At 47.1% G+C, this 18,522-nt stretch overlaps 1 protein-coding gene and 1 long non-coding RNA gene across 2 annotated transcripts; both read left to right on the forward strand.

Annotated features, from left to right (window-relative positions):
* The first annotated feature begins 3,440 nt into the window (after positions 1-3,440).
* LOC115384842 (uncharacterized) lies at positions 3,441-7,670 on the forward strand. The gene is made up of 4 exons (XR_003930958.1): positions 3,441-3,486; positions 4,290-4,345; positions 7,025-7,115; positions 7,358-7,670. It is a non-coding gene; the product is annotated as an uncharacterized LOC115384842 (long non-coding RNA).
* An 829-nt stretch (positions 7,671-8,499) lies between these two features.
* On the forward strand, positions 8,500-13,401 carry LOC115384843 (uncharacterized). The gene is made up of 2 exons (XM_030087030.1): positions 8,500-8,536; positions 11,166-13,401. Exon 2 carries the CDS (start codon positions 11,166-11,168, stop codon positions 12,276-12,278), a length of 1,113 nt encoding a protein of 370 aa, XP_029942890.1. The 5' UTR covers positions 8,500-8,536; the 3' UTR covers positions 12,279-13,401.
* The last annotated feature ends 5,121 nt before the right edge of the window (positions 13,402-18,522 follow it).

An 18,522-nucleotide genomic window follows, 5' to 3' on the forward strand; every position in this document is an offset into this window, starting at 1 on the left:
TTCATAACCGTTCAGCTGGAGAACCAGCTTCATTTTAGCTTCAACTCTGCTTCATCTGACTTCATTTCAGAGGTGAAAATACAGGCGGGTCGCTGACAGGTGCAAATATAATCCATGAAAGAAAAGTTGGAACATAAACACGATATCTGATACTTTTCATCCCATCAAATCAAATACCGGAGCGAAGCAGTAGAAGCCATAGACTCAGACGCCATGCTCCGGTATATCCTTCCGCGGATCACTGCGCATGTGCAGGTCTGTGTGTATCAAAGTGTTATTTTAACGGATTGAAAAGAAAACATGTCTTTTAAAATGTTTTATAACCATTCGGATTTACTTCACGTGCTAATACGCCGTCCCCTGGACCACTGGAAGGAGGATTTTGTCCTCTTTCGTCAGTCCGGCTCTGTTTCCTCTTCACCTCCAGCAGTTGAGCTAAGCTAACTACGATGCTAACAGCTGGGATTCAGCCGCTGGACGCACAGACACAAAAAAGGTATTTATGAGCTTGTCTAACTTTGTCAATGATAGGGATAGGGCGTGGGTCCAAAGTCTTTGGAGTTTTCCTTTAAAGCCCTGTGCCCAGGGGTCGAGAGGTTCATGAGGCACAGGAAAAGAAGGTCCAGGACCAGGGAGACATTTAAAGACCATCAAAAGAGCCTTGAATCCAGAGATCCTACCGCCCTCCTCCTGGCTGAGTAAAAACTCCAGATCTGACATGCTCTTATTGTGAAGAGCAGGAAGCAGGGCAAACATGCAAACCTGACTCTGACTCTCGTCTGAAAATGTTCTGAATAAAGACGGATGTGAAGCGGCCTGTTGAGATGTATGGTGAGAGGCGGCGGTCTGCTGGCCGGCGCTCAGCGGCGGCGCTCAGCTGACCCTCACATGGCGACCCGCTGCGCTCTAATGCCGCTTACATAAGTCTGCAGTTCGAAACCCGTCCTGCTGCTCAAGCGTCACACATGACCTGTGGAGAGCAGGAAGTCACACAACAGCTGGACCTCCGGGTCCCAGGTCCTGGGTCCTGGGGGGGGCGGGGCCCTCCCAGCGTCACTCCTAATGGACTCAGGATCAGTGACGACGTTCAGGACGGATCGCTGCTCCTGGCGACTCGCCAGCAGGACTTCCTGTGGATTACAGCTGACGTCTGACTCGGCACTTTCTCTCCAGCTCGTCCGTCTTCACTCAGAGGATCCTTTAAAGCAGGCAGCTGTCCGGTCAGCCCGTCCTCCAGAGACACGCGGCCATGAGACGCACCGCTCAGCCGCACGCATGGGGGTACTCACAGATCCGGACTCGAACCGGGGATATCCCCTCTGTCACCAACACACCACAGTCCGGGCTCTGAGGTGTGTTTGTGTGGAGTTCTGGTGTGTGTGGCTTGTCTCCGCGTCCTTCACAGCTTTAGGTCCAACTGTCCCACACTGAGCAGGCAGAGGACGCTCAAAGACGCCAGTGGACCTCAGACTCACCAAGGCCCTGCTGACACTACGTCTTCAGAGTGTTTTTGGTGTCCGTTTACACAACAACGCCCTTTTAGAAAAAGTGTTTCCCATCACAACGTCGTCTTATAAATGAGTCCTGAACGTCCTGAAGGCCAGACGCTGAGCGTCCGTCCAGCCGTCCCCTGCTGGATGTAGTCCGCCTTCACACACGCTCCCCTCCAGCCTCCCCAGACCCCCCATGAACCGGGCCATCAAACTGAACCGAGACAGCGATCAGTACCGGTTCCTCCCTGTAGGAGGCGTATTGAGCGCTCAGGTGAGACTGGATGCTGCCGTCTACAGTCCGAGTTTTACAAAACTGGAATAAATAACGATAATCTCTTCATTTCTCATATAGATGATTCCTTATCCATGTTCTACTGAAATACGTTCTGTGAATGTATTTTTGTCATCATGTTTGATTTCCGTGGAGACAGAAATGTTGTTATTTGACCGTCGTCCTGTTTTCAGATTTGTCTGATATGATGAGTTGCTGCTGTCGGTCCGTCTTCATCCAATCAGACGCCGTGGGGATTGATCCTTTCACATGATTGAGATTAAGATGAAATGAGGCCAGCGGTCTGTTTTCTGAGCTTCACCTCAGCTGCCACTTCTTTCTTCTTGAGGAAACAGAATCGACTAAAGAATCAGCGTTCCTTCAGTCTTCGTGTTTCCCGTTTGGACTCCTGGTCTCCTCGTCTGGAGCTCGTATTGTTGTTCGGAGTGAGTCACGGAGCAGGAGCGTCCCCCTCGCAGACCGCCGCCGCCCACCGGCCACGGCTCAGGAGCCGCCGCCCACACAGCGAGTAAAACCAGGCCGGACCCGGATCGTCTCAGAAAACATCCAACACAACCCGCTGCTGCTCAGTTTGGAGACGGAATGAGTGGAAAAGCACGAGGCCAGCAGCTGAAGATCAGCGGGAGAAGCAGCTGGCGACTCGGCTCGGCGGGGAAGTCAGCAGGTTTTGGTGGCGGCGAGCGGCGTGAAGGAGGAGGTGAGGCAGGGGACTGGGACAGAGGAGTCAGTGTTCGGTCGTGGCTGACGACGAGGAACTGATCCAGAAAGCACTACAGCAGAATGTTTAGCCTCTGAAAACACAACGGTTAGAAAACGCTGCACCTAAACTGTCCTCCTGCGCATGCTCAGTAGATGAATCCATTATAAAAACACCCAACAGCGCCACCTCATGGCCTGCATGTTAACTACAACGTTTACGTCCTCAGAATGAGGTTTGAAAGGAGCAGCTTGGTGGGAGTCATGAAGGGCTGATCAGGAGGGTTCAGCCACGGCTCCCTTCAACAAACTGATGATTCCCCCAATATTACAATAAAGAGCATGCATCAAAAAGGTCGATCTGATTCTTTAATGGTAATCGTCTCGACTTGCAAACAATGTTAACCAGGACAGGTTCACCTGGACCGATCTCCAGTCCATCTCAGTGCAACCACACACACTCACACTCACACCAAGAGGAATTTTAGGATCGCCAATTCACCTCACATGCATGTTTTTTTCCGACTGTTGGAGGAAGTACCTGGAGGAAACACACATTTGGGGAGAACATGCAAACTCCACACAGAAAGGGTGGGTCGCATTTGACCCCCATTTTGCTATTAATCTGAGTTTATTGTGGAAAAAAAATAAAGCTTTACAGCTTTTATTGATCTTCATTGGTTTTTACCTCCTTGTTATGGATTTATTTTCTTTTTTTTTTAAGAAAAGAAAAATTAGTTTCCAATAGTTTTATCAAAATAGTTTCTTGAATTCAAATTCAGTGTCTGATGCCGCGACCTGTGCTTACAGACAAATTAGAATCGATTAAAGTGTTTTTTTTTTCACATTATAAAGAAGCCGGTGAAGAAACCCAGCCGCCATCTTTGGTGCGTCACTGCCCCCTGCTGGACGTCTCATGCCGGAAACCCCGTGGCCGGACGTAATGACGTCACGGAGGACGCAGCCCGGCCCCTCTCTGTGCAGAGTCAGAGGAGGAAGGAGGAGGTGAGTGGATTTAATCCTGCACCATCCTGATTAATCATCCAACTATTCAAGCTTTAATCCACCGCGAGGTGTTTTCAACATCTTGTATTAGCTTTGAATGTGGGTTTTGTTGCGGTGTCGATGTGAGGCGCGCTGATAAAGTAGTGAAAAAGCCCGAGACATGGCGTGGGTCCGACAGGTCTCCTCCCGTGTTTACCGGATTAAAATGTTTTTCTGCGCGAAGGACCAAACATCTGAACGGGGAAGCGTGTGTTGGCTTTAATATTAAGATACTGACTTCATCTGAGTCTGCCTTGAGGCGCCAACACGTGTTTCTTCCAAGTTGCAGCGTTTAAGAAATCACATCTTAGACCCTGAAATCAAACATAAGGCCCGTGGGCCAAAACCGGCCGCAGCAAGCTTCATTTTGGCCCACACAACGGTCAAAGAAATGAGAAAAACTTCACAGACAACAGATTTTTCTAAGAAACTTATTACAAAAGTTCTAAAAATGTCCAAAAATGTGTTTTTGTTGAGATTGTCTTTTTTGAGCAAATTTTACATTTTCCTCATTTCTGTTCTGCACCACAGCGATGAATAACTGAAGCTTACAGGTTATTGATGCTCTCTTATCAATCTGTCCCTGTCAGAATGAGTAGAACTTACAAATATGGTGACTTTCTTGTTTGTTTTGTTTTTAACGTGACTTTGTGAGAATGTGAAAACTCGGCGCTGAGGTTTTCCAGAAATCTCAGATTAATGTTCCGGTTCTGCTCCATCGAATTTCAGGAATTAATCCGTTTCTCATTTCGTTTCATTTTCAGCTTCCTGGAGTCGAACGTGAAGATCAGCACACGGAGCCTCCAGCCTGAGAGTCACGGTGAGGGATCTGGTCCTGGTGCAGGTGGTCCTGGACCGGGTCCAGGTGGATCCGGTCCGGCTCCAGGGTCCTGCAGACCGCTCAGCGAGGCCGGGCCTGCCGTGGCTCTGCTCTCCTGTGGCTCTGCTAGAGAGAACAGAGGCGGTTTGAGGCTCTGCTGTGGCTCCACATGGCAGAGTTATAGGTTCTCCTCTGACACAAGACCCGGGTCTGGACCGGGTTCTGGACTGGGAAAGTTTTTAATCCTGATTACTGGAGTGTGTTAGAGAGAAATCCTGATTTAAAAAAAAAACCTTTTATCAGATAAGAACCATAAGAACCATAACTTTAACTTCTTCCACTTTATCTAATAAAACTCTGCTGATCCTGATGCTTTTAATCACATTTACAGAATATTTAATATTCAGACGTTTGACCTCGATCACATTCAGAATGTTAGGCCATAAGGCCATGAAAAAGTGGCTAGAAAATGATTTTCGCTCCCATGTCTGGGCACTGCTTTTTAGATGCATTTTTGTTTAGACTTCAGGTTAAAAGTTCTCTGCAATACATGCTGCAGTTTTTTTGTCAGCGAACTTCTATTCACTTGTTTTATTTATCAACATCCATTTTAGCAACACAAAAGCACATTCACACTTTGAGGAGCAGGATTTTCAGTCATCCAGGTTAACGCCCCCGTCCTCTACCAGGGGGTGAGGGGGACACATAACGCCTCTCAGACATTCATTATCTACCGCTTCTTCCCTTATGGGGTGGCTGGAGCCGCGAAGGCGGGGTCACCCTGGACAGGTCGCCAGTGTGGCGCAGCGCTGACATATATACACAGACATACAACCACTCACACATTCACACCTAGGGGCAATTCAGGGTGACCAATTCACCTGACATGCATGTTTTTGGACCGTGGGAGGAATCCGGAGTACCTGGAGAGAACACACACACACACACACACACACACGGGGAGAACATGCAAACTCCACACAGACAGGCCTGAGCCCCGGCCGGTATTGGAACCGGGGACCTTCTTGCTGTGAGGCACAAGCGCTAGCCACCGCACCACCGTGTGGCCCGCCTGTCAGACAACGTCTCATTGCTGCTGCTCGGTAGTTTAGTTTGACCTTCTGCAGAGCTGGTGTCACTGCAGAGCATCGCTGCTGGAGGCAGTGATACTTCTGATACAGAACGCTCTGCATCCTGCATCCTTCACATCTTCAGCAGAGGACTGGCCGTACAGGTGGCGCACTACTGCAAAGTACTTCAAAGACGTACCGGTCCAGGTGAAAACTTCTACCCACATCTGAAAATGCAGTGAGCTGTTCTGCTTTCTCACAAGCTACAGGAAAGCTCTTTTGTTTCTTCACTTGTCATGACGAGCACTAGGAGAGTCCCAGCCTGAGAAGGTGCAGAACACAAACTCTGTCATGATCACCCCCCGGCCCGACTTTCCTGGGATGAAGCTCTCCGCCCCCCCGGCGCTCCGGGAAGCTGCGCTCCTGCCGAGCGTCTTGGAAGCGTACACGGCCGCGGCGCCGTTGCGGCGAGCCACAGCCCACCCCTCACTTTCCTCCACATCACCGACGCCGAACTGGCAGAAATAAAAAATAAACGAGGCTGGGAAAAGAAAGAAAAAAAGAAAGTGCTAAATGAGAAACAATGAAATAATCCTTAAATGCGTGTTTTTATGTGCGACGTTTCGACCGGGGTCGGTCTTCTTCAGGCATAAACACACACAAATTAATATTTTCAGATGAATAAAATGCACAATTCAGCCTCACAGAAAACAGAGGTTCTTATCTCTCCAGAGGATAAAGACAGACTCAAACAAAGCCATCCTTTGACGCAGTTTCTGAATGTTTCCCATCGTGTTGCCGAAAAATTCAGTATTTGTTCTTTTTTCTCATATCAGGAGTGTAAAGCATATTTCTGATGACTTCTTAAAGGTTTTCGTTGTTTTCATCCTCTGAGCTGCTGGAGGATCGCAGCCGGGCCGCAGCCATCTTGAATATTTTGTGCCCTCCGATTGGACCAGCAGGCTCCACATGACTCAAACCGCAGCACGACAACAGTATCACTACGCCAGGAAAGTAAATAGTACCGACTTCAAACACTGATTAAAAAAAAAAACTGCAGGATTACAAATGGAGAACTTTTAACGTGTTGCTCAGAACCAGTTCATCTTTTTAAATGCGTTGAAAGACTGCAGTGCCCCTGTGTGGGAGCGGGATGAAACCATACGGCCTGTGTGGAGCAGGAGGAAATTAGGAACCTTCCATTGGAATGAACTCATTTAGAAACATTTCCTGGTTCTGAATCAAATGAAGTGCTGGTTTTTATGTTTGCTTCTTTTAGCTGCTGTGATTTTCTAGGATCTGGATGAATCAATATGAAGGTTTGGTCAATACGCTGCAGCTGAGAGTCGATGTTCAGTGATCGCTGTATTGAAGCGAGTTTGAGTTTTTTTTCATGCTGGAAGCTACATGAACCCTGACAATGACGAAGGACTTTATTCACTTTCAAGACTTTAAATGGAAAAAGTGAAACAGATTCTTCAGCTCAGAGGTTTTGATCGACGGTCCAACCGGTTTGAACTGGATATAAACGGGTTCTGGAAGCACGGGTACACAGAGGTGTTGGTTCTGGTTCTGAGGTGATTCATGAGTCTTTATGTTCCGGGTTCAGGTTCTGGTCCAGCTGGACTCTTGACGCCGCGCCGCAGGAAGTGATCTGCCTCAGCTTCCTGGAGTCCGATGTGAGGATCAGCGTGAGAACGGTGAGGGTTCTGGACCGGGTCCAGGTGGTTCTGGACCGGGTCCAGGGTCCTGCAGACCGCTCAGCGAGGCCGGGCCTGCCGTGGCTCTGCTGTCCTGCGGCTCTGCTAGAGAGAACAGAGGCGGTTTGAGGCTCTGCTGTGGCTCCACATGGCAGAGTTATAGGTTCTCCTCTGACACATCTAAAATCACATTTTCTCTCTTAAAATCTGATTTCCTAAACCTTTTTGTCGCCTTGTTGCAGGACCGACCGGAGACGCCAGAAGAGCGGAATCGTTGAATAAAAGATCGTTAAAGTCTGATCTGTTTGGATTGTTGTTTTTGAAAAAGTGGAAATAAAATCAGAGAAAAGCTGAAAGTGGAGACTGGATGTTGTTCAGGTGAAGTCCAGGGAAATGTTCTGGACTTCTTCATGAGTTTTTATTAAAACAGAAGAGATGGAAATAAATTCAAAAGTCAAATTACAGGAGAGATTACAAATTCAGTTTTATTTGACCAAAAAAAAAAAAAAACAAACTTAAAAACAATGGAACAAAAGCTTCTCAAGCTAAAGAGAATCAAACTATAAAAAGAACAAACTGAAACTTTAGATCATCAAGGCTCCAGATTTCTGAATAAACATTTTAACAATGAAGAAATGAAGCGAAGAGATGTCTGCGGGTGAAAAACACCTGAAGATCTTCCACATTCTCACCGGAGTGGGCGGAGCCTTTCAACCTTTGACCCCCTCCTGCCAGGATGACCTTTAGGACCCCATGGCGGTCTCCTGACACATGCCTGTCTGCTTATTCTGTGTTCTGGTGTTTGTTCCAGTTTATCTGCTTTTATCCCTTTAATGTTTCACTCAGCTGCATTTGATCAGTTTAATATTCACTCTGACATAAAAACACAACATCTCTCTCTCTCCTTTTCAATCACTTTTACTTCTACCTCTCCTTTGTTTTATCATTATTTCATTTCAATATATATTCTTTTAATTTGTTTATTTAATTAGCTGCATATTTCTATCATGCTAATATTTATATTTTAATGGTTTTTTGTCACTAAAATTTCAATAAAGGTTCCTTTAAATGAAAATAAAATAGGCAAAAAAGTGTCAACCGTCTGTCAGTTCAATAGTAAATGAAGTGAAATTGAGTTTTTGTTTTATTTCGTTTATTCTTGAAAAAAAAGCCTTTATATCTGAATTTTAGTAATTTATCCAGAAAGACTTTGTGTGACAAAACTTTTATAAATAGAAATAATTTGAAGATGTTGCAGTAATAGTTTGTGTTTAATGTGTGAAACTACATTTAAATCTTCAAATCAGAATATATTTATTAATTTAAAGATTGAAAGGCGTGAAAGAACACCGGAAGTGGTTTACTTTCGGTTTCACCGGGAGGAGTTTGAGAGTAACGAAGTAACGAGAGGCGTCCTGACGGTAAGAAACATTCCTTCACGAGACCCCGAGAGGTCAGAGGTCACGGCCGAACTCTGCGTTCTGTGTCTGTAACCTCCAGGAGGAGTTTGGCTTCATTTGGGGGAGTTTCAGGTGGACAATAATAAGTGACTTTCGTTTCTCTTTGAGTAAAAATATTTGACGTTTTTCGTAATTCGCCGTCCCGCGAGCGACATTTAAATCTTTAAATCTCAAAAGTTGTTAATTTTAGTGTTTTGCTTTTTAGTTTTCGTCTGGATTCCGCGTGCCGAGCAGGTGTTTTTGTGACAGGAGCCGCCGGGACGCGCCGTGAACTGAATCAAACGCACCCGCAGTGGTTTGATCTGCGTCCAGGTGTGTTTGTGACGGGAGCCGCCGGGACTCACCGTGAAGCGAATCAAACACACCCAGGGTGAGTTCTACTTGAGTTTTTCTCCAGAAAACTTTTATAGAATAATGAGACAAAAACAAAAAAACTTTTCACACCATCTCATAAACTTCTTTAATTTCATTATCGTTGCTTGTAATTATTATTTATTGATACTTTGGAATTTTAAATGTATGTAAATTCTAATCTGTAATGATAAAACCAGATTATGGTGTTTAAAACAGAGGTGAAAGAAATGAAATAGTGATATTAAGATACTATCAATGGTGTGTGTGTCTCATACTTGATTTACAAATTTTCACAATTGCTGAAACATATTTCCTGAAACCTCCATCCATTTTCTTAAAACCTTAAACACAAATCCAAAATACATTCACAAAACCTCTGACGTTTCTGTCAAAATCAAACCGTCACCTCAAAACCAACTTCTCCTGTGTTCAAAACCAAACTATTCATTCAGATCTTATACACAGCAAGTAAAAACATGCTCACCTCAGATCATGCACGAAATAACTGAGGACACCGCAAGCAGTCCATGCAGTGCGCAGATAATGTTTAATTTACTGTAAATGCTTTTAGCCAAAAAAAATAAAAATAATAAAATAAAAGCATCGAAGTCAAAGTGATATCTAAATTCACTGTCATTACGAAAAATACATACAAAACAAACAAAACAAAAGCACACTACTGCATAGTCACGGTCCTGGAGATTCAGTTGTGCGGGTCTGGCCGGAGGACTTCATCCACCATACAAACACATCCAGCCAGTAAAAACAGCATCGTAATGAATTTATCCGTGACGACTGCTCTAGGTCTCCCCCTTCCTCCTCCTCTTCCTCCTCGTCCACCGCCTCTCATGCCAACTCCTCTGCCTCTCTGCATGTTTCCGTCCATCGTCCATGGAAGCTCATGTTCTACCTGTGCACTCTGAACTGGCTTTTATCCTTCCCACTTGGTTTGATCTCATCATTAGAAATGTGTGTGTTCAATTTTGAGTTGTTGTGTGTAAAAGATGACAGCTGTGTTGGAGTTGTGTTCACATTTTGCTGCCAGTGATTACAATTTTGCAAAAAATGTTGTGAAATGTGTTTCGTGACTGAGAATGCGTCAAAGGTTTTCCAAAAAAAGAGCAGATGGGTTTTGCAAATTGAGCGTAGGACCTGAACAGTGTTTAAGTTTTTGCCAAAAGAGTGTTTGAGTCAAAAAAATGAGTTTAGGCCACTGAGAGTTTGGTTCAGAGAATGAATGGGGTTTAGTGTTTTAGCAACTAAACTGTAACACACATCAAGCATGTTGCAGTGGCCAGGTTTCACCAGCAGGGGTCAGTGAAGGACAGGACCTGCTCTGTCCTGCTCTGAGGGTGTCTCAGGCGACTGAGCTCCTCTAGTCCTGTGCTTCGGGTGAGACTTGTTGTCCATCATGGATGTGAGCTTGGACAACATCCTCCTCTCAGCCACGTCCTCCACAGTCCGTGTCCGTCCAGTCCCGCGTCCTCCAGCGTCCCCCGCAGCAGCGTCGGCCTGACGGTGTTGATGAACACGACCCTCACAGCGCTGCCGGTGGTCTCCGGGTGGGTGAGCGCCCGCTGGGCCGGTTCCTTGGTGCTGTTTTGGGAACCGGGACCAGCCAGGAGGTCTTCCACAGGACGAGGACCTTCTCCAGGCTGAGGCTCAGGCTGAAGAGGAGGCAGAGAACCTGGCAGAGCCGGTCCGCACAGCTCATTCATAAATATTAATAACAATCTTCATCAAAATAAAAAATCTAAACACACAAATGTCGTGAACGTGAAGCAGAAACTGGTGAGGGAGGCGGAGGTACCAGAGACAGTCCTCCACACACAGCCTGGACTCTGGAACCCACCCCCTCCAGAGGGGGGCTGGACTCTGGAACACAGCCTCCCTGGGAAAGTCTGGTCCGGGGTACTGGAGGGGAGGTTTCCACCGGTGGTCAAACCTCGGAACCAGGAGGAACAAAGCGGTTTTCGTCCCAGTCTTCGAAACCTGGACCAGCTCTAGACCCTCCATAGGGCTCGTAGGAATTTGCCTGCCCAACCAGTCCACATGTTTTTTTTGGTGGATTTAGAGAAGGTGTTGGGGAAGGTTTTTGAACATTTCACTGCATTTTACATCTTTTAAATGGATTTTTCCTAATTATAGTTTGGTTTTGTGAGACAGTTTTCTGTCATGCACTCTGCTCCACAAGAAGGAAACCTTTGTCTCTTGTGTCTTTGTGTCTTTGTCTCAGATGGACTTCCCAGTGGAGGCGAAGGTGCACCTGAATGGGTTCAGAGACAAGCACCAGGCGTTGGGCATTCTCCATTCTCACGGGTTCCGGGTGAAGGATCAGGGTCCAGGTTGGGTCCGGGTTGAAGGTGCTTTTCCACAGCTAAAAGATGTGAAGGCCCAGTTAGAGCAGCTAGTCCAGGACCACGGAGGACAGAATGGTCCACCTGGGACCGTGTCCAGCTACTACGGCAGCGCCACCAGGAACAAGTCGCGGTCCGCAGAGAGGCCTGACTCCTTCCACCACTCCCAGCAGAGGTCGCCCCCCAGGCCCGGGCCAGAGACCTTCATCATCGACTCCGACGTGTTCAAGTACGCCAACCGGTTCAGGAAAAAAGAGATGGACGACATCCTGACCCACCACGCCGCCTTCATGACGGAGGTGGAGAGTGGCGACAGTTCCACCATCACCGTCAGAGGAAAACACCCGAAGGCCGCGGCTCAGAACCTGCAGGATCTCTTAGGTCATCTGGGAAAGTCTCTGCGCACGCAGGAAGTTCCCCGACAGGACATGGACCGGAACGGAGACGCTCTTCTGGAGAAGATCAGAAAAGACGACAACGGTTTCAACTCGGTGCTGGTCTGTGAGACGAGGGACGGACTCCACCTCATCGGACCGCCCAGAGAGAGCTTCGACCTCCAGCAGCAGCTGATGCGCTCGGCAGGACGCAGGGGGCGGAGTTTCGTGCGAGGCGCCGCCTCCCGTTTCCGCAGCAGCTCAACACCCGAAACCCGCAAAGACAGGGGACGACGTGCCGCCGACGAGTCTCCGCCTCCCAGAGGAGCTACAGGATACTCCCCACCCGGGAACCAGGACCCCCCGGCTCCCCGGGATGCCTGGGACTCCCCGGACGCCTGGGAACACGGGGCCGAGCCAGACCGCAGACGCTCAGGGTTTTGGCGGCGGTTGTCCCTCAGGAAGCGAAGCCGCTCTGAGGTCCGTCGGAAGCCCGAGAAGCCGAACGGAGTCCAGCCGACGAGGGAAGAGTCCCGGCAGCCGAACAGCTCCTCCTTCTTCGCTCAGCTGTTCAGGAATCCTTTTAAAAAACACAAAAACAAGAAACACAAGAAGTGAAACTGCTCTTCCTCTTTTCTGCTGAAGGAAGAAGAGTTATGGAGGCGGCGATGCCTCCCGGTCAGGCTCTGACCTTCAGCTACTCGACACGACGCCTGCCTTCAGTACAGGCCTTGAAGAGGAATTCATACGTCACTCGATGTGCCGAGGCTTTGTGTTACTGCCATCCCCCTCCAACTGCCCCTATCGACGCTACGCCACCTCCAACTGCCCCTATCGACGCTACGCCATCTCCAACTGCCCCTATCAACGCTACGCCACCTCCAACTGCCCCATCGATGCTACGTAAATTCCAACTGCCCCATCGATGCTACGTAAATTCCAACTGCCCCATCGATGCTACGCCACCTCCAACTGCCCCACCAATGCTACGCCACCTCCAACTGCCCCACCAATGCTACGCCACCTCCAACTGCCCCATCGACGCTACGCCACCTCCAACTGCCCCATCGATGCTACGTAAATTCCAACTGCCCCATCGATGCTATGCCTCCCTTCAACTGCCCCTATCAATGCTACGCCACCTCCAACTGCCCCATCGATGCTACGTAAATTACAACTGCCCCATCGATGCTACGTCACCTCCAGCTGCCCCTATCGATGCTACGTCACCTCCAGCTGCCCCTATCAACGCTACGTAAATTCCAACAGCCTGTGTTGATGCTATGCCACCTTCAACTGCCCCTATTGACCTTACCATCCACCTCCAACAGCCCATCTCAACGCTACGTCACCTCCAACAGCCTTGAAGGCTCCAGGATATGACTGACCCTCGGTACACAGCGTTTAGCGTAGCGTCTTGCTACATGTTGCGCTGTGTGGACTGCTGACGTGTGAGCCCTGAAAATCATTGGCATGTAGCATTGCTGGTGTGAGAGCACTGAAACTCATTAGCATGTAGCATGCAGCATGGCTGGTGTGAGAGAACTGAAGCTCGTTAGCATGTAGCATCGCTGGTGTGAGAGAACTGAAGCTCGATAGGATGTAGCATCCATCCATCCATCCATCTTCCACGGCTTATCCGGGACCGGGTTGCGGGGGCAGCAGTCTAAGCAGACATGCCCAGACTTCCTGTCCCCAGACTTCCTGTCCCCATACTCTTCCTCCAGCTCTTCCGGGAGGCTGGCGTTCCCAGGCAAGCCGAGAGACATAGTCTCTCCAGTGTGTCCTAGGTCTTCCCCGGGGTCTCCTCCCAGTGGGACATGCCTGGAACACCTCCCCAGGGAGGCGTCCTAAAGAGCCACCTCAGCTGGCTCCTCTCGATGTGGAGGAGTCGCTGTAGCCAATGCAGGGTGGATTGGATGGCAGCCGACGGCAGGATGCCCGGCGATCCGATCCTCGGACACAGAGCGTGTAGCATGTAGCATGTAGCATGGATCGGACCCCCTGAGGAGTGACGTTCCTTAGCGACATGGAGCTAACCGGTGAAGTTTCTGATCTTGTACCAACCATGTCTCTCCTCCTGTTGATGTCTCCGGTCCGTCTTGCGTCAGTCCTCATTAATATTAAAGAATGACCGAGAGAATGTCGCCGTCTCGTCTCCCCGGAGCAGCGTTGCTGACGGTGGATGTCATGAAGCCTCGGAGCAGCACTCGAATAGATTCTGGTTTCTGAGCACAAAAATCCCCTGAAATGAGTTTTAATATCTGATTCACGCGTTCATTTGTGGATAAAGTGGTCATAATTTGAACGTGTGTGAATGTAAATTCTTTTTTTAATGTCAATGTTTGACTTTAACCTCGGCTGGTTTTCACAGCAGCTTCTTCATGAAGTCTTAGAAACTCTACTGATGCATTTTGCACCTTCTCCGCCATAAAAAGCCTCTATGACTTTGGTTAAAACCACGTGAAACTGCCAGGAAATGTGTGTGAGTGTGTGTGTGTGTTTGATAAAATGTGATTTTTTTTTTTTAAATGAAGCTTTATTGTGCACATTAATGTATATGTTTACCAGTCTGCGTTCTTCTGCAGACGTCAGTAGAACTCAATGATTTATCAGAAAACACGGAACTTTTTTCTAGTTTGATGCACTAATGATCACTTTTTAATGTTTTTATGACGAATCAAATGTGCCACAGAAGTGAGCGACCCGATGGTGGAGTGACGCCAAACTGAGCTCCTGAAATGTGAAAATCTTCCTCGTGGACGGACTGGACAGGAGTTCTCCTCGTTTCTGTTTCTTTAAACACCAACACGGTGTGACCTGTTGTGTAACGGAGAATAAAAATGGCTGCCTGACGAAGGACAACCTGGCGAAACAGCAAGTGTTCAGAACATTGCGATGTAACTGTGAAAGTTTTGAAAAACAAGGTGTAAACGGGGAATAGGCCTCGTTATTTAAAGTAGTTCAGGCAGCACTGACTCTTCTCCTGTTCTTTTGAGTTTTGCCTTTTGGGGGTCTGTGTGAAGGTTAATGGGAAGATGTGGAAGTGTTCTTAAACCTGCACTGCAACCCGAGTCGCGCAAACTGGATGATTTGGTTTTATTTTGAAACGTGAATACAATTTTTCTGACTGATCTGTAAACTGTGTGATTTGATTGAAACTGGATTTACCGTTGGATCGCTCGTTTGCTCCCGAGGCACCTGAACGCACCACGGAAACGGGAAGTTCTGAGCAGGAAGTGAAAAAAAGCAGAGCCGGCGATGACGTCAGCTGCTGGGGAAGCAGGGTGATGGATGAGGATCCAACAGGTAGCTGTGGTCTCACACACACACACACACACACACACACACACACACACACACACACACACCTGGTCAGATCTTGATGAAATGCTTTTAACCTCTGAACTTTATTCTTGATTGATATTGCTCTATATAGCTTCTTCACTTATATTTCTTCTTCTATATTTCCTTTAATATTTATCCATATAAAAATAAACAGATTTGTAATTAGAAAAATACTCAGTGCAACAGTGCAATGACTTCATTGGTTAATTGTGAGTATATTTGGACCGTTATTCTGATAACATTTAACCAACAATGTAATCAATTATTAAAGGAGTAACATTTCAATGAAATCCTTTCAAAATGTAATAACTACAGCCAATGATCTAATAAAGCAGCGTTCTGCAAACTTCATGACCAGAGCAGCCATTTCAGTGACTTTCCGTCAAATCAAGTAGTTCTGGAGCCATAAAGAGCGTTTAACAGAACAAGGCCAGTGCAGCTCAGGAAGTTTCATTCTTGGTTTTGATGCACAAACAAAAACTAGATCTTGTGATGCATTCATGAAATTTTAACCACAGTTTACAATAGTGAACATTTTATGAAATTGAACCTATTTTTATACCTGATTTCAACAGATTAGTTCCAGTTTTTAAGCTTTTTTTTTTTTTTGGCAGTTTTGAAATTTTAGCTGTTTTAGCCATTTTACCTTTAAAAACAGATTTCTATGCTTTTTTCCTGCCATGTTTCATTTTCTTGTTCGAAATTGGAGACATTTCAGGTTTTTTAAGCAGTTCTATCATTTTTTTTTCCGCCATCTCTTGTGTTTTTTGCTATTTTCCTAATTTTACTTGAACCTTTTTTGGATCCTTTTTGGACTAAGAGTGACGACTCGTATAACAATATAAAAAATAAGTTAAATGTTTATTCATGTTTCATGTTGTGAAGGCTTCATGGAGCCGCTACAGAGGGACCGAAGCGCCACATGTGGCTCTAGAGCCGCAGGTTGAACACCCCTGTCATAAAGCATCAGTAGACTGAATTCCCTGAGTTAAAAAGATCCGATTTTTGTATATAGTTGAGTAGAATTTGCTCATCAATAGGTCCAGTGATTGAGACAGTCGTGATCCTGATTCATCAATTCCTGCTCCAGAAAGACATCTTAACGTCATGATCGTCTCAATACACCCCCTCCTGGAGGGAGCTGGTCACGCCGGACTCTGGTCGTCATGACGACAGCGTTTCCCTGCCAGTGAGAAGACATCACGACGTTTAATGGCATCATCACGAGCGTTTCAGACCGTTTCCGTGGAAACGTGAAACTTTCCTGAAGTGAAATCACAGAACCCGTCGGTTTTCACTTCAAACGGGGCGAAGCGGAGCCCGGGAGCTGCTTTCAGAAAGCAGTAACTTCTACTGTGTGAACAGTGGCGATTGCTCTAAGACTGCAAGGGAAGCTCAACTTCCCCTAAAATGTCAAAAAATAAGTGGTCCAATATTTACTGTTGTGTGAACATTTCATTGACTAAATATGCGCTACAACACGTTCATCTTTTGTTTAGAATCAGCTACTTATCTCAAGTAATTGACTCGGCTTTTTTCTCACTCCTCCTCGCAGCGGCACGGCGCTTTAAACGGCCGGACGCTGAGCGTCTATGCGGAAGCCAGAGTGGGTTGTTCTGCTGCAGTGAAACTGGACGCTCATTGGATAAAATACTGGGCTGGTCCCGCCCACGGACGCTCAGCGTCTCTGGGGGTCTATGGGGCAGTGGGCTGGCCTGGACGCTGAGCTTCTGCATGGTGATTGGATGATCTGTGTGAAGCTTGATTGACAGCAAAATGAGCAAATCAGCAATCTTGAAGTAAAAAAAATGCACCAAAGTGCTTCTGAAGTTTTTCATTCTGTTGTTCTGAGTTGATTCGGAGGCTTTGCTGATCCCTGGAGACTTTGTGTTTGTGAAAACGACTAGCGTTGTGTTTGGAGACTCGTTTCGGTCACTCTGTGGTTTCTGTCCTCGACTAGCAGCTGTGGAGCTTCTCCCCTTCTCTCACACAGCGCTCCAGCCTCCAGCAGCTCCAGCTGCTCGCTAGCTGCACACAACGGCAGACAATGTGAATGTTGTGGACCGGATTTTGGTGAAGCCATTTGATAGTCTTCCTTACGAAGAGAAAATTGGTGTTAAACTGCATAACAGATCAACTCCTAAGACTGAGCTGGTGCCGAAAGGTGGGGAAAAGTAACAGGTCCTTTCAGCTGTCCTGGTCTGACCAGGTGAGCTGCTGACTGGAAGCGCTGTCACCAATAAAATGTACTGCTGGCCACGCCTCTGGATGAAACCATCTCAGGGAGGTGTTGTCTGGTCACAAGTGGGCTTTGAGGATCTGTCTAACTTTGACAGGGCATACAAAAGGCATGAAAGCTAATAGAATTTACATACAAAAAACAGATTACACATATTACAATGTATGCTGAAAATGAGCTTCCCCTCTTTGGAAGACCAGCAGCCGCCACTGTGTGTGAAGGAAAATCTGTTCCTTCTGGGGTTTCCGAGACGGACTGGACGTCTCACATGTATTCCACACATGGCGACAGTTTTGTCTCCTTCAGCACTCGAATCTGTTTGCTTCATCATAAGGGAAGAATTTCGAAAGCAGAAGGAAAACAGATGTATTCAACACTTACAAAGAAACACAATGAAGCTTTTTAAAGAAATAACAGATGCATTCAAAATTTACTGAGAAGGAAAAGATCCATTAAAATTTTACAAAGAAATAAATACATTTGAGGTTTATGGAGACTTAATCACCCAGTAATATTACGTCCTCTCATCAGAGAACCCTAAATGTCATCATGTTCTGGGCGCCAAGTTGACAAGTTGAGCTTCCAGTCAAGAGAGGAAACGTCTCGATCCTTCCCAGGAGATGAAGACAGTTTTCTAGCCCTGAATTAGCGAGATCAACCGTTCTGGTCTGGTTCCAAACACCGAGGCAGGAATGAGTTCGCCAACCCTTTCGGCATTTCCTCATTTTCTGCATTAATTAGCCTTAAACTGAGATGTGATTTACATCTGACTCACAAGTCCCGACAGAGTGTCTCAGCTAATATCACAGGCCGTGTGTCTCCCAACGCTTTCATTCAACATTTCCAATTCTGCTGGAGAACCTTTTTAAACGGCTTTCTACAGAGGCCCGTTCTTCACATCAGCTCGGTCCAGACGCTCTGAAGGGTTTCTCTGGTCAGACTGTCTCTGCAGCTTCCATCAGTCTTGGTAGAAACTGTCCGTGTGACGCCAGGTGATGATATTTGCATGGCAACACATTCAAGCCTCACCCTGAACGCTTGTCCTGTTTTGGTTGTCTGTTTCCATGACAACGATGCTCGGGGAAACTGAAAACACAACTTTTTGGAAACCGCTCAACATGCTAACCACATCATTCACAGGGTTTCTGCCGTTGCCATGGAAATGGACAGAGCTTTCACAGTGTTGCCGTGTAAACGCAGAACTCCTCTGGAACGAAAACGCAGAACCGGCGAGTTCTCCCTGGGAACGCTGCGGCGCGAACGGAGCCTGAGTGT

The sequence above is a fragment of the Salarias fasciatus genome, unplaced genomic scaffold (assembly GCF_902148845.1).
Source record: "Salarias fasciatus unplaced genomic scaffold, fSalaFa1.1, whole genome shotgun sequence".
Classification (NCBI taxonomy): domain Eukaryota; kingdom Metazoa; phylum Chordata; class Actinopteri; order Blenniiformes; family Blenniidae; genus Salarias; species Salarias fasciatus.

Excerpts from the sequence above, each read along its gene's own strand:
- LOC115384843 (XM_030087030.1), top strand. The coding sequence starts at position 11,166 with ATGGACTTCCCAGTGGAGGCGAAGGTGCACCTGAATGGGTTCAGAGAC.